The sequence below is a fragment of the Mercenaria mercenaria genome, chromosome 11, assembly GCF_021730395.1.
Source record: "Mercenaria mercenaria strain notata chromosome 11, MADL_Memer_1, whole genome shotgun sequence".
Taxonomy (NCBI): domain Eukaryota; kingdom Metazoa; phylum Mollusca; class Bivalvia; order Venerida; family Veneridae; genus Mercenaria; species Mercenaria mercenaria.
In genome coordinates, this window is record NC_069371.1 from 33374276 (window position 1) to 33389619 (window position 15344).

A 15344-nucleotide genomic window follows, 5' to 3' on the forward strand; every position below is an offset into this window, starting at 1 on the left:
TATCCAGACCTTGTTCCCAGAAAAACAAGGCAGTCTGAAAGACAGCTAAATCCCCCGCCACTGCTATGGATAGTGAAAGGGTAAAACCTTTGATTTTAGCTGTGACCTTGAACTTGAACTGACACGGCTGACTCATGAATTCTGCACAACGTCTTGATGAGGTGATCATTTGACCAAAGTTTCATGAAAATCCTTCAAGGGGTTTAGGAGATACAGAGCTGAAACCTTTGACCTTCAGTTGTGACCTTGACCTTGAGTTGACATGGCTGTCTCATGAGTTCTTGATGAGGTGATCATTTGACCAAAGTTTGATGAAAATCCTTCAAGGGGTTAAGGAGATACAGAGTGGACACCAAATGGAAGGCTCAAACCTTCGACCCTTAGTTGTGACCTTGACCTTGAGCTGGCATGGTTGACTCATAATTTCTGCACATCGTCTTGATGAGGTAATCATTTGACCCAGGTTTTATAAAATTCCTTCAAGGGGTTTAGGAGATATAGAGTGGACACGAAATGGAAGGCTCAAACCTTTGACCTTCAGTTGTGACCTTGACCTTGAGCTGACATGGCTGACTCATAAGTTCTGCACATCGACTTGATGAGGTGATCGTTTGACCCAAGTTTGATGAAAATCCTTCAAGGGGTTTAGGAGATATAGAGCGGACACAAAATGGAAGGTTCAAACCTTTGACCCTAAGTTGTGACCTTGACCTTGAGCCGGCATGACTGACTCATGGGTTCTGCACATCGTCTTGAAGAGGTGATCATTTGACCCAAGTTTTATAAAATTCCTTCAAGAGGTTTAAGAGATATAGAGCGGACACAAAATGGAAGGCTCAAACCTTTGACCTTGAGTTGTGACCTTGACCTTGTGCCGGCATGGCTGACTCATGGGTTCTGCACATTGTCTTGATGAGGTGATCATTTGACCCAAGTTTTATAAAATTCCTTCAAGGGGTTTAGGAGATATAGAGCGGACACAAAATGGCAGGCTCAAACCTTTGACCTTGAGTTGTGACCTTGACCTTGAACCGACAAGGCTGACTCATGGGTTCTGCACATCGTCTTGATGAGGTGATCATTTGACCCAAGTTTCATGAAAATCCTTCAAGGGGTTTAGGAGATATGGACCGGACACGAATTTGTTACGGACGGAAGGACGGACGCAGACCATTCCTATAATCCCTCCGCCACGGCGGGGGATTAATTAGTCATATGCCTACCGTAAAGCAGTAATTTGTCTGTAAATCAAAACAAGTGGCTATTGTTTTAGCTCATTTATAGGTAAATACAGTACTGTACCTGATTATAAAGGGCATCTCTCAAAGCTTCCTGTTTCTTTGTATATTCAAGTTTTACTTCTTCCAGCTCATGAGCTACACAAGCCTCAGTGAAAACAGCTCTCGCCTTCTCCAGAAGTTCTTCTCTGTCTCGTTTCCAGTCTGACATAATGGCTTTACTTCTTTGGTTGAAAAATCTGTATGTGTCCCACCAATGTTCGTGTTCCACCTGTGAAGTGAATTACATACAAAATATAGAGGATATCTTTTTATGCCAGTGTGAGAATCTTAGATAGAAACATCTCTTAGGTGGTAATGCCTTCTATAACAAGAGCTGTCCGTAAGACAGCGCACTCCACTATTAGGCGATTTGACAGTAAAATGAATTTATGTCTCAATAAGAGACCTCTACTTTAAAAGGAAGATACACCAAGATATAAAAAAGACAGAAGGGTTAAAGGTTAAGTATGGAAGGGGTACTGACATTCTTTATTTTGATGGAATTAAATTATATCAGAAAAAACAGTCCAAGAAACTACATGCACATAAAGTATAAGGCAAAAAAAAAAAAAATTCCTTGTTTTCGGTAACATGCTAAAACAAGAAATATCTTTAAAAATGATGGTCGGCGAATTGTAATAAAGTAAGAAGTTTATGAATTTTTCATCTAACATTCATCTTTCATCTAACATTTTGCAAAACTAAACACCGCACTTTAACAATTTAAATGGTTCTCTTTTAATTTTTCGCAAAGGTTTCGTAGGGTTGCAATTTTGTTTCGTTTATCCTTAGACGAATAATTACAGCAGTAGTTTGATGAAGATTCATGAAGCGGTTCATGAAAATAGGTCATTAAACGTGTTTATATTTTTAGCTAAATTGTCCCTACCCCCATTTGTAACAAAATAGCAAGAGACCTTACGATATTGTTACACATCGAGTTTGATAAAAATCCATTACATTTTAGTGGTTAATGCGAAGAAAGGCATATCTACTTTTAGCTATAGTGGTACCTAATAGGGCCCAAGTTCCTATATAAATTAATTTGGAAGAGGACCTTATAACGATGCTCCAGACCAAGTATGACAAAGATCCACCAAGCTGTTCATGAGATGCTGTATAAAGGCATTTCTAGTTTTAGCTCTAGCAGCCCCTAAAAGGGGTTAAATGTCCCAGCTGAACAAAGTTGGCTGCGGGCCTAATAAAGATGCTACAAATCAAGTTTGATTAGAATACATGAGAAACAAGAGCGCCGCCAAGCGGGGCAATATAAGCCCGAAGGCTTACATCATAGGATGGGAGCAAAATTTTAAGAACTTGACTGTTGTAGCCCCAAAGGACTGGAACAACAAAAGGAAAACTTCAAAAAACAAATCTAAGTCCACAAAAAAAATATTCAAAGTCTACAAAAAAATCCTTATCAGGTACAGGTATGTAAAAATACACCTTAAAATTGGAGGTACCATCCATGTTGTACCACAGAAAAGTGGTCTTGGTTTTTCCCTACGGCCAATAATAAAAATGTTTCAATATAAGCTATTTTTAGTAACATAAAAAGGAAGTACCGGTAATTAAAAAAAAAAATATTTTGTAAGTACAAAAAAGAGATCTGCCAAAAAAAAAAAAACAAGAGCACTGCAATGCAGAGCAAAATACAAAAAGCAAAGTCATATATGACCTTTGACCCTTAAGTGTGACCTTGACCTTGAAGCGAGTCATCCGGAACATGCGCTCTGCACATCGTTACAATGTGGTGAACATTTCTTCCAAGTTACTTTGAAATCCTTCCAGCAGTTCAAGAGTTACAGAGCGGACACGAAACAAACTGATATGACTTTTGACCCCTAAGTGTGACCTTGACCTTGAAGCAAGTCATCCGGAACATGCGCTCTGCACATCGTCTTGGTGTGGAGAACATTTATGTCAAGTTTCTTGAAATCCTTCAAGGGGTTCAAGACTTACAGAGCGGACACGAAACAGACTGATATGACCTTTGACTCCTAAGTGTGACCTTGACCTTGAAGCGAGACATCCAAAATTCAGTCATTATATAGCATATATATATAATAAAACAAATTTCAACTGAGTTCAATATTTGCATACCATACTAAAGAAAGATTCATATATAATAAATCAGTTAAATAATTTATAACAAATATATCAAAGCAAACAAGTACTCATTTTAATATGCAAATTGAATAAGTCACAAAAGCAAGAAACTTTTTCATATACAGACGACAATTCCAGGGCTCAACGCGAAACTAGTCTAAGTGTATATAGAAATAGAAGCAGATAGACTAGTTTCGCATTGAGGGCGAGAATTGTAACAAGGAAAATCTTTTAAAAAGCACTTCTCTACATAAAAGACTCTTATCACACCCTTATTCATGTGATATGCAGACCGTATTCAGCTCTTTCTTTAATTTGATATATGCTGGTATTTGAACAGGTTTTTATCATATTTATTAAACTTACTTATCATTTTGAGATATATCAATATTCTTGCTAAATATACTGAGCCAAAGTTAGCTTTAAAACTGTGAACAGCGTCGTTTAGGATGAACGCTTTGTCTACATTTCACTCAGCGTAGCACAATCAACAGAGTGAAAGAAATTGACAATCTCGTCCAATCAGGCAGAGTGTTGCATAAATGTTCCATTTTGATAAATTATCTATAATGCGTTATCAAGTAGTTTGATTTGCTAACTGAAGTCATGTGGCATAGGTAACGAAAACGAATTTAGACGGCGTCGCCGAAAAAATTAGGGTACCAGGTAGGTAGGTCAGAATTTTTTTTTTTTTAATTTTTTTTTATTAAGTGAGACTTTTTGGAAATTATTTTTATGTCAAAAATGAATACAAATAAGGGGGTTATACCTTCAGAGCATCAGTAAGTTGATTTCTAACATCACTGACCATGATTAAAGCATAAAAAGTGGAGTTTTGCATTTTTTTGTTAAAAAGATGAAAAAATATTCTCCAAGGCCATAAAAACATTTAGGGTCGGGCCAAAAATTTAGGGTAGGTTGGGATACCGGAAAAAAAAAATTTTTTTTTATGCCTAAAGACTTTGCTAAACTCACATTATATTTCTATTTATTTTATATTTATTTTTATTCATCATTATAGCAGATGATGATGATAAAGATACATTTTAAGTTTCAAGTCATTATCTTATATTGTACTAAAGTTATATCCAGAATGTGAAGATTGCCAAAAACCTTTAAGTATGGAAGGAGCATAATTCTGTCAAAAATACAATTAGAGTTATGGGGTTTGTAACCACACATGCAGATGATGATTATAAAGAAATAGTTTTAATTTCAAGTCATTATCTTTTAAAGTACCAAAGATATGTCTACAAACAAAGCTTTTGAAAAAATTTAACATGAAAATAATTCCAAGTATAACAAGTTGGTGACCTTGACCTTCGATATAATGGGCCCAGTCTCTGTACATATTTTGTTTGTATGCTGAACAATGTTTATGTAAAGTTACAGTAAGATTAAGCAATAGTAACAAAGATCATGACAGAAAAATAAAGGTTGCCAAAAAACTTTAATCAAGAAAAGACACGTCCGGGGCAAGTAGAATAGCACCCCTATTCTCTGAATAGTGGAGCTAAACACGTAAGATAATGGTGTCCACAAGTGAGAGAAAAACAACCCTTTTCTTTTTTATTTTCTCTTGTTTTTTTTTTTTTCAATTGCTTTTACCAATTTTTATCCAGTATGTAGTTCCATACTAGCAAAAAATATATTTAACATTTTTCACTGTGAAATTACCAGATATATTTTACTTGAATATTTCAATAGTATTCTGAAAAACAAGTAACAAAATGTGTGATGTATATCACTGACTTTCACATTTATAGCTTCTTGCTGACACAGTCAGTAGCAAGAGATAAGGTAGGTTTGGCAATATTCGCATATTGATATTAGGTTCGAATTCTAGTTTTTATCGCAAAAGCCTTACAGAACTTTCATAGTATGTTTATGGCAAAAATGCTTGAACTCAAAACAGAATTTAAATATGTATACAGGGTATATTATCAATGTCTAAAAAAATGACAAAAAGAAAATGATCATCTATCTGAAAAGACATACTTACGATATCTGCCCTTGTTTTTCCCGGCACCTGTCTTTTAATTCTGTCAATAATTAACATCCGCCTGTTAGCAAGATCATATGTGTATTGATCGTAGATAACAACAAAATTAGTGTGATCCATTTCATCCCAACCTCCATACTGTCCATGACTGAAAAAATGAGGAAATAGTTTAAATCAGTGAGATCAGAATTTATACCTGGGTACTGTCTGTCACTACACCAGACTGTCACCAGTAGTATTATCTTAACAGCTGACAGATTGTCTTTCAGAATGGAAAAAAATTGTAAAAAACATTGAAAAAAGTGGTCAATAGATTTTTATATTTTGCAATTCTCCTAATTTTTCAATATGCAATGCAAAACTTATGCATAGCCATGCCAAAAGTATGCAAAAAAACCCATTCATTTTCAGTTCAAAATCAAACAAACAATAAACACACATGACTCCCTAAAAATTGGAAGACCATCATCTTTGGAGGAATCAACTCTGCTTTAAAACAAGAAAGGTAGAAAATCAGGATTGGATTCTGTCAAATACTGTTGGTGTAGTGTGCCATATCAACTGTTGAGATGTGTGATCAGTGTATTGCTTGATCAACCAGTATGGCTATCTATTCATTTAACACCAGCAGACTTTCATATGGTATAGAATTTTACTTTGATTTTTTCATCCCTGTATTTAATCACCATATCAGTGTAAATTATCAAATTGGCCTGATGTCCAACAGGAATAGTCAGATTCAAAGAATGTAGCAGTTTATACAGCACCACACCTGGAAATACTGGTCTGTGTAAATGTATATACATGTGCACTGGCTGAACACTGGTGTATGGTAACCTTACTAAAGGTATGTATTAGTCTATAGTAAAATTTGTTTCAAGGTGTGTGGTAAACTTAGCAAACTTATGCACAAGTAAGCCTACAGTGGAAACTGTTCAAGTATGTGTCATGAACTTAGCATATGTAAGCCTAGATAGAAGTTGTTTCAAGGTGAATGGTAAACTCAGCAAACTTATGCACATGTAAGCCTACAGTGGAAACTGTTCAAGTATGTGTCATGAACTTAGCATATATATGCATTATGCTCCGGACAAAGTCATTCTTGAATTTGACCTTTGACCTCAAAATGTGACCTTGATATTAGACCTAGGGACCTGGTTCTTGCGCATTGCGGCAAGACACTCCGTCTCATGATGGTGAACAACTGTGCCAAGTTTCATCAAAGTCCCTCCATGCATGAAGAAGATATGCTCCAGAAAAAGTCTGTGGACGCCGCCCGCCCGCCCAACCGCCCGCCAGGGGCGTTCCCATAATACGTCCCGTTTTTTAAACGGGCATATAAAAAAAGAGTAAAAGCAAATTTAAACATCTTTGCTGCATTTGTTCAATAGCATTCCAACCTTTATCACAAGTTTACACTCTAGTTAAATTTGAGACTCACCTTAACGTCCATTCATGATCTTCTTCTAAATTGTTTAATCTTTCCAGGTACTTCTCGTCTATAAATATAAATTCTTTTAGGACATTGGCTTTTAGATCTTCATCTGGACATTCCATATCAAATGCCTTTTCTGGTATACCTTGTTGAATGTGTGGTCGACGGTAGAGGTTAGCGCTTCCCATTTCTCCATGCTCACCTGAACAGAAAAATCATATTAATTAAATTCATGAGTTCTAGAAGATAATGTACTACGTTTTCCATTTAAACTCTATTATACTTAACTCTAATACCATGGACTACTTTAAAGATAACAATATTATACTTGTCCACAGTTTGGGTGAATTTTTTCAACATGTTCATTTCCACCAAGTTTGGCATAGAATGTATATAATAACACTGAAACTGATAAAGCGGGTGAAAAAGTTAGATATTGGTAAAAATGCATAAAAAATTTAAATTTTCTTCATTATTTCAAAAGCGTTGCAACGGTTTACTAATTTCTGCACAGTATTTTTGGTTATTTAAAAGAATACCTTGCAAAAATCCTAGTCAGTAAGTTTGTACCACTATTCACTTACAGGGTACTCACTTTATATAGCTTTTTGAGAGAAATTATTTTTCACCTAAAATGTATGGGTTATTCCTTTTAAACAAAAGTAAGTTTTAACTGAACACTGTTTTCTGGAGTTTCCAAAGTAATTACATGTAAGTTTAGGTTTAGATTGATCTTCAAATTAGACTAAGACCAAAAGTCTCTGTCTAGGTATCTTATGCTCTTTAAATACAAGATACATTTTCAAAACATGAGAAAACAGACAGCAAATTTTACTTTGATCTTTTACTACTCAAGACTTCCTTGTATATTCTATAACCTCTCTTTGTAAGTAAGCACTGTGTACTTATATCTAAATTTTAAAGACACTGCCTTATAAAATATAAAAGATAGTTAAACAATGTTTGAATAGAAATTCATAGTTGTTTCTCGGAAATCAAAGAAAATTAAGTAGTTTTGCCACAGAAGCAAAAACCAGCAATTGCATAAAAATTTAAACAATTCTTAATAATGAAAAATAAAACCATGATATCAATGTTACCAATTTTCAGTTCCTGTTCTAAACAGATCTGCTCATGCTTCAATCTCTCTAAAACTTGCTGTTGTTGTGCCTTGACTGAGTCCACCATTGACTTGATCTCTTTATGCTTTTCCACAGTTTCTGGAGCACCAAGTCTCAGATCAGCCATGTTTTCCTGTAGCCAGAACTGTAAATCCTCTCTGCAAATGTGTATAAGGTCTAACAATAGAATGTACAACTATTTTGGTTTTAATGTCTTGCCCACTAATATATTAAATTTTGGTCACAACACAATTTTTCAGCTTTGATGTTTTAGACAGACACAAGGTGTCCCTATAGGAATTATTTTAGACACAGAAGAACATCATGGGAGACCTTTTGTGAGCCAACAACATAGATAGGCTTTATAAAACAAGCTAGACACACACAAAACTGTAGCCCACAGAGGTGATGAGCTTGTGATTCTAAATCAGCAACCATTAAACCAGTCAGCCACAGAGACCACACCATAAATTTTAAGGCTCTTAATTCATAAGCTTGTATGGACATTTTCCAGGTGTACATGTAGCTGACAGGAAAGCTTAACTGACAAAGCTGCATTCTTTATACTTCAAATTTACATGTTTAATCCACACTTTCACTTCTCATCTTTTTATTTCCATTAATTCATTACTGACATAAATTATGATCAAACAAAATTTTGCTTTTATGTCTTTAAAGCTACTCGCCCATAGTTTGAGTGAATTTTTCCAACATGTTCATTTTCACCAAGTTTGGCATAGAATGTATATATCATGCCACTGAAAACTGATAAAGTGGGTGAAAATAAAAGTTACATATTGGTAAAAGTGCAAGAAGAATGTAAATTTTCTGTGTTATTTCAAAAGCGTTGCAATGGTTTACTACCTTCTTACACAGTATTTTTGGTTATTGATAAAAATATCTTGCAAAAATTTTATGTCAATAAGCTTGTACCACTTGTCACTTTCAGAGTACTCACTTCTTATTGATTTTTGAGAGAAATTATTTTTCACCTAAAATATGTGGGTTAGCCCCTTTAAACAAATGACAGACTGGTTTAATACATTACATGACCTACCTTAAATTCCAGACTGGTTCTGTCGTAGATTTCTTAAAAGTGGCAAACTCTGCATCAAGACGAGACTGGCACTCCTCAAACTCCTGATAAATCTGTGCACAAATTCCTGTATCAGCTGCATTAGTTCTGATATGATTGTCTATATCAGCCTGTGTTCTCTTTCTTAAACTGTTCAGCTTTATAAACTCTTTCTGCCACACCATTTTGTGCTGCTTTAATAGATTATTCTCTTTATTCTGCTTGGACAGATGTTCAAACTTTTTCACTTTCAACAAAGTTTTGTGTGCTGAAAATTTCTTCTCTGCAGCAATGTTTCGTAATTTTTCATAATCAACAGGTCGTATTTTGTTGCTTCTGACTCCATCTATAGCTCTGTGTGCCAAGCGATCTGCGGCAAAATGAATCAGATCAAATAAATCATTGTATAAAAAATAGAGAATAGCAACCTTCAATTTAGTCAAAAAGTGGGAATAATTTTGTCAAAAAAAAAACAAGTTTTATATGGAACATGACATAATTTTTATATTGTATTAAAACTTTGAACTGATATTATATATTCAAAAGCTTATATACCTATTTCATCTGACTTGTAGGTGAGTACAAACGGCTTTTGATCAATTGGATTCATTTTTGTCTCTCAGTATCTGCTTGCTTTCATACAATCTGTGAATGATAAAATAAAAATTGTTTTTTCTAACCAAAAGATATCATCTTCTCCAACAAGGACTTGTTTGTAAAACACATATGCCACCTACAATGGCATGTCAGATCAAACTGGGTGTGTAATTTCAGTTTCATGGTCATTGTGACCTTGACCTTTGACATGCTGACCTCTATAACGATTTTACTAATCACAGGCAATCATTCAATGAAGTGTGACTGTAGCAGATCATCCAACTCAAGTTAGAATACTCAATCCCAAAACAAAAGTGTATAAATGTTGGGTAAATGAAACAGTTTCAAACAAACAAGAGGGCCAAGATGGCCCTAGGTCGCTCACCTGAGAAACATACCATAACACACCATAACAGTGTAAACATGTTTGACCTAATGATTTCATGGAAAAAATATTCTGACCAACTATCATTAAAATTGGAGCAAAAAATCTTGAGTATAAACAAGTATTTCCTTTGATCTGACCTAGTGACCTAGTTTTTGACCCCAGATGACCCATATTAAAACTGTACCTACAGTTCATCAAGGCTATCATTCTGACCAAATTTCAAGAAGATCAATTGAAAAATACAGCCTCTATCGCATACAGAAGGTTTTTCTTTGATTTGACCTAGTGACCTAGTTTTTGACCCCAGACTGCCCATATTCGAACTTGACCTATATTTCATCAAGGCAACCATTCTGAACAAATATTATGAAATCCAGTGTAAAATGCAGCCCCTATTGCATACACAAGGTTTTTCCATTATTTAACCTAGTGACCTAGTTTTTAAACCCAGCTTATCCATATTCAAACTTGACCCAAATTTCATCAAGGCTATCATTCTGACAAAATTTCATGAAGATCAGTTGAAAAATACAGCCTCTATCACATACACAAGGTGTTTCTTTGATTTGACCTAGTGACCTACTTTCTGACCCCAGATGACCCATAATCAAACTCAACGTAGATTTTATCAAGGCAATCATTTTGACCAAATTTCATGAAGATCAGTTGAAAAATACAGCCTCTATAGCGTACACAAGTTTTTTCTTTGATTTGACTTAGTGACCTACTTTTTGATCCAAGATGACCGATATTCAAACTTGACCTAGATTTCATCAAGGCTATTATTCAGACATAATTTCATGAAGATTTTTGAAAAATACAGCTTCTTTTGCATACACAAAGTTTTTCTTTGATTTGACCTAGTGACCTAATTTTTGACCCCAGATGACCCATATTCAAACTTGACTAATATTTTATCAATGCAATCATTCTGACAAAATTTCATGAAGATCAGTTGAAAAAATACAGCCTCTATCACATACACAAGGTTTTTCTTTGATTTGTCCTAGTGACCTACTTTTTGATCCAAAATGACCCATTTTCAATCTCGGCATAGATTTCATTAAGGTTATTATTTTGACCTAATTTCGGGAAGATCAATCGAAAAATACAGCCTCTATCGCATATACAAGCTTTTTCTTTGATTTGACCTAGTTGCCTAGTTTTTGACCCCAGATGACCCATTTTCAAACTCGACCTAGATTTTATCAAGGTTATCATTCTGACCAAAATTCATGAAGATTAATTGAAAAATACAGCCTCTATCGCATACACAAGGTTTTTCTTTCATTTGACCTAGTGACCTAGTTTTTGACCCCAGATGACCCATTTTCAAACTCGGCCTAGATTTCATCAAGGTTATCATTCTGACGAAAATTCATGAAGATTAATTGAAAAATACAGCCACTATTGCATACACAAGGTTTTTCTTTCATTTGACCTAGTGACCTAGTTTTTAATCCCAGATGACCCATTTTCGAACTCGGCCTAGATTTCATCAAGGTAATCATTCTGACCAAATATCATGAAGATCTGTTGAAAAATACAGCCTCTATCACATACACAAGCCGAATGTTGACAGACGACAGACAGACGCTGGACATCAAGCGATCAGAAAAACTCACCTGAGCAATGCTCAGGTGAGCTAATAAAAATAAAAGGTACAGAAAATTTAACAAGAGCTGTCACAGGAGACAGAACGCTTGACTATTTCAATGCTGGATAGTGAAACTGGGCACATCTGATTCTGAGGAAGCTGGAGCTGTCACTAGAGTGTTTGACTCCAATCAGAATGAAGATATTGAACAACAGCTTGAGTCTGTGTCAAAAGTATTAAGTAATAAGAGAGATAAAGGACATTAAACAAGTATAATATTCTAAGCAAACAGGGGAATAATTCATGAAATACTGGCGCAAGAGTGATTTTTGCACCTTGTGTCATATGACATGGGTGATGATGTGGAATAACAACTTCAAGTTTGAATCAAATCCATTTAGTAATAACTGAGATATAGTGAAAATGCATCAAAATTAACCTGAAAGTCTAAGTAAAAGGGGGGCATAATTCATGAAATATTGGTACCAGAGTTATGCACCTTGAGTCATATGATGTGGTTGATAAGATGGAACAACTATTTTAAATTTGAGTCAAATCCATTTAGTAATAACTGAGATAGAGTGAAAGTGCATCAAAACCTTAACCTGAAATTCTAAGTAAAAAGGGGGGATAATTCATGAAATATTGGTGTGACAGTTATGGCCCTTGTGCCATAATATGATGTGGGTGATGATGAGGAATAACTATTTTAAGTTTGAAACAAATTCATCTAGTAATTACAGAGATAAAGTGAAAGTGCATCAAAACTTTAACCAAAGTGCGGATATGGAAGGACGCCGATGCCGGGTAGAGTAGGTCGTATGGAGAGTCCATACTTCGTATAGACGAGCTAAAAAATAACTAAAAAATGCTTATACATTTTGTATATGTTTTTATGGATCTCTGAGATGTACACTGGATGTGACCATAAGAAGATGAAAAATAGCGTCAGTTAAGTTATGGTAGCCAGAACTGTTCACTTACCCATGTTTTATTTTTTTATTTGAAACTATTTATTTGATTGTACTATGCATATTGGATAGAGTTTTAAAAATACAGGATTTTGATGATAAGTTTTTTACTTTTTGAAACATTGAGGGTAATGTACTATATGGGTTGCAATGGTGGGTCAAGGTCATGTGACTGGCACCTTTTTATAAGTACTAGTTCTGCATGTTCCTGTCAACATAACATTTTCACAAATAGAAAGTTTTCTACAATGTTTTCTAAAGTGTAGAATGAATTTAATGAAATTTCTGAACAGTCGAAAACAAATGAGGCTCAATTATAAATATGGTGAAATACAAGAGCTGTCCGTCAGACAGCGCGCTCGACTTTTCTCAGTGCTTGACTCTGAATTAGAGCTTTGCCAGTAAAAAAAAATCCAAGTTTAAAAGGGACATAACTCTGTCAAAATTCAAATCAGAGTTATGGGAATTGTGTCTCTTGGTGTAGACTTTGATAGTAAATAACTATTTTGAGTTTCAAGTCAAAAGCTTTAATAGTAACACAGATATTTGACTTTATCAAAAATTTTAACAAAAAAATCTAAGTTAAAAAGGGGCATCATTCTGTCAAAATTCAAATCAGAGTTATGGGGATTTTTTCGCCTGGTGCAGACTTTGATGATAAAAAAGTATTTTAAGTTTCAAGTCAAAAGCTTTAATAGTAACAGAGATATTTGACTTTATCAAAAACTTTAACAAAAAATTCCAAGTTAAAAAGGGGCATAATTCTGTCAAAGTTCAAATCAGAGTTATGGGAATTGTGTCTCCTGGTGAAGACTTTGATAGTAAATAACTACTTTGAGTTTCAAGTCAAAAGCTTTAATATTGACAGAGATATTTGAAGTTTATCAAAAATTTTAACAAAAAATTCTAAGTTAAAAAGGGGCATTATTCTGTCAAAATTCAGAGTTATGGGGATTGTTTCTCCTGGTGTAGACTTTGATGGTAAATAAGTATTTTAAGTTTCAAGTCAATAGCTTTGATAGTAACAGAGATATCTGACTTTATCAAAAACTTTAACCAAAAATTCTAAGTTAAAAAGGGGCATAATTCTGTCAAAATTCAAACCACAGTTATGGGGATTGTTTCTCCTGGTGTAGACTTTGATAGTAAATAAGTATTTTAAGTTTCAAGACAATAGCTTTGATGGTAACAGAGATATTTGACTTTATCAAAAACTTTAACCAAAAATTCCAATTTAAAAAGGGACATAATTATGTCAAAGTTCAATCAGAGTTATGTGAATTGTGTCTCTTGGTGTAGACTTTGATTGTAAATAACTATTTGGAGTTTCAAGTCAGAAGCTTTAATAGTAACAGAGATATTTGACTTTATCAAAAATTTTAACAAAACTTCTAAGTTAAAAAGGGGCATAATTCTGTCAAAATTCAAACCAGAGTTATGGGGATTGTTTCTCCTGGTGCAGACTTTGATAGTAAATAAGTATTTTAAGTTTCAAGTCAATAGCTTTGATAGTAACAGAGATATTTGACTTTATCAAAAACTTTAACCAACGGCGATGCCGACGCAGACACCGGGGCAATTGCAATAGCTCTACTTTTTCTTCGGAAAGTCGATCTAAAAATGACTGTGAGTCCATGTGCTTGGTTTTGAGATATTTGCCCATGATTAAAATTAGAAACGCACATTTTAAGCTGATATTAAGATAGCCTTACTCATTTGGCTTATCGGGACGACTTATTTTATGATCTGATATTTTATAGTTGTCATCCCTCTAAGCCTTACCAATATCTGCATTTTACTGTTAGGAAAACAAAGACTTTAAAAAGTCCAAGAAAGTCATAATATACTGGTCAGACTTACTTGCTTTAACAAATTTAATATTAATATTCATGTAGAAACTTCAAATGGGTTGAATTTAATTCATATTTTCAAATAAGAGACTTAAATCTTCGAAAATATGATGTGACAGGTGCGAGGAGATATATCTACCCTGACACCAGTTTCAATAAACAAACACTAAATTGCAGAAACAAAACACAAAATATACATTTATAAAATGTCAGTGAGGCAAGTTTATGCTTTAATGTCAAAATAAATCATTAGCAGGGATATACCAGTAATCATACCAATTAATTAATTTAAATACTTTGTACATGTACCAGAAAACGTTCCCAACAGATTTCACTGGGGATTTCCTAACAGAAATATGCAGAATAAGTCTGGACGTGACGGAGACAGTCAAAAGTTATCATGCTGTCCCGAAACGTCTATTATTTGGACTTATATCAAGACAATATATTTTTGAATTACATTTTTGTATTTAATTTAATGTGTCAAACTTTTTGATATCATATTTTATCTTTAGAAAGACAGAAACATTGCCGTTTTAATAAATTTCTCATCCATCAGCTCATAAAATGATTTTAATTTCTATTAATATTTATAAATGATAAATGACGTTATGCCATTACTTCCATCGTCCGGTTTATTAAACGTGCAAAACTGAATTTAGTTTAAAAACTGACATACGATTGTACAGGGTTTATAATTGTCTGGGAAAGAGTTCCATGATGCAGTACTAGTATATCTGTTGGGGTGCCTACCATATATTGTAGTATTAACTCTTGTTAGATTCTACCTGCAAGTTATATGAATGGCAGTGGCTACGATTACGGTACTGTAATCCTAGCCTCCGGTTCTAGGATTACGGAAGTGCCGTATTCCTAGACAACCCTATGAGGATAGGCTAGGATTACGGAAGTATTTTAA

General features: G+C 34.4%; 1 protein-coding gene across 2 annotated transcripts in view; it reads right to left on the bottom strand.

Moving 5' to 3' along the window:
• Window positions 1–15344, bottom strand: part of LOC123533019 (coiled-coil domain-containing protein 148-like) — a 29017-nt gene that overhangs the window by 9710 nt on the left and 3963 nt on the right. Inside the window, exons 2-7 of one of the 2 annotated variants that reach the window (XM_053517100.1) lie at window positions 9578–9667; window positions 9005–9392; window positions 7927–8105; window positions 6833–7028; window positions 5392–5539; window positions 1303–1509 (exon numbers count right to left, since the gene is read on the bottom strand). In XM_053517100.1, coding sequence (XP_053373075.1) covers window positions 1303–1509; window positions 5392–5539; window positions 6833–7028; window positions 7927–8105; window positions 9005–9392; window positions 9578–9632 — 1173 coding nt within the window. In that variant the 5' untranslated portion in view covers window positions 9633–9667. Of the gene's footprint in view, window positions 1–1302; window positions 1510–5391; window positions 5540–6832; window positions 7029–7926; window positions 8106–9000; window positions 9393–9577; window positions 9668–15344 lie in introns of those variants that run through there. The other variant, XM_053517101.1, reaches the window with a different exon arrangement.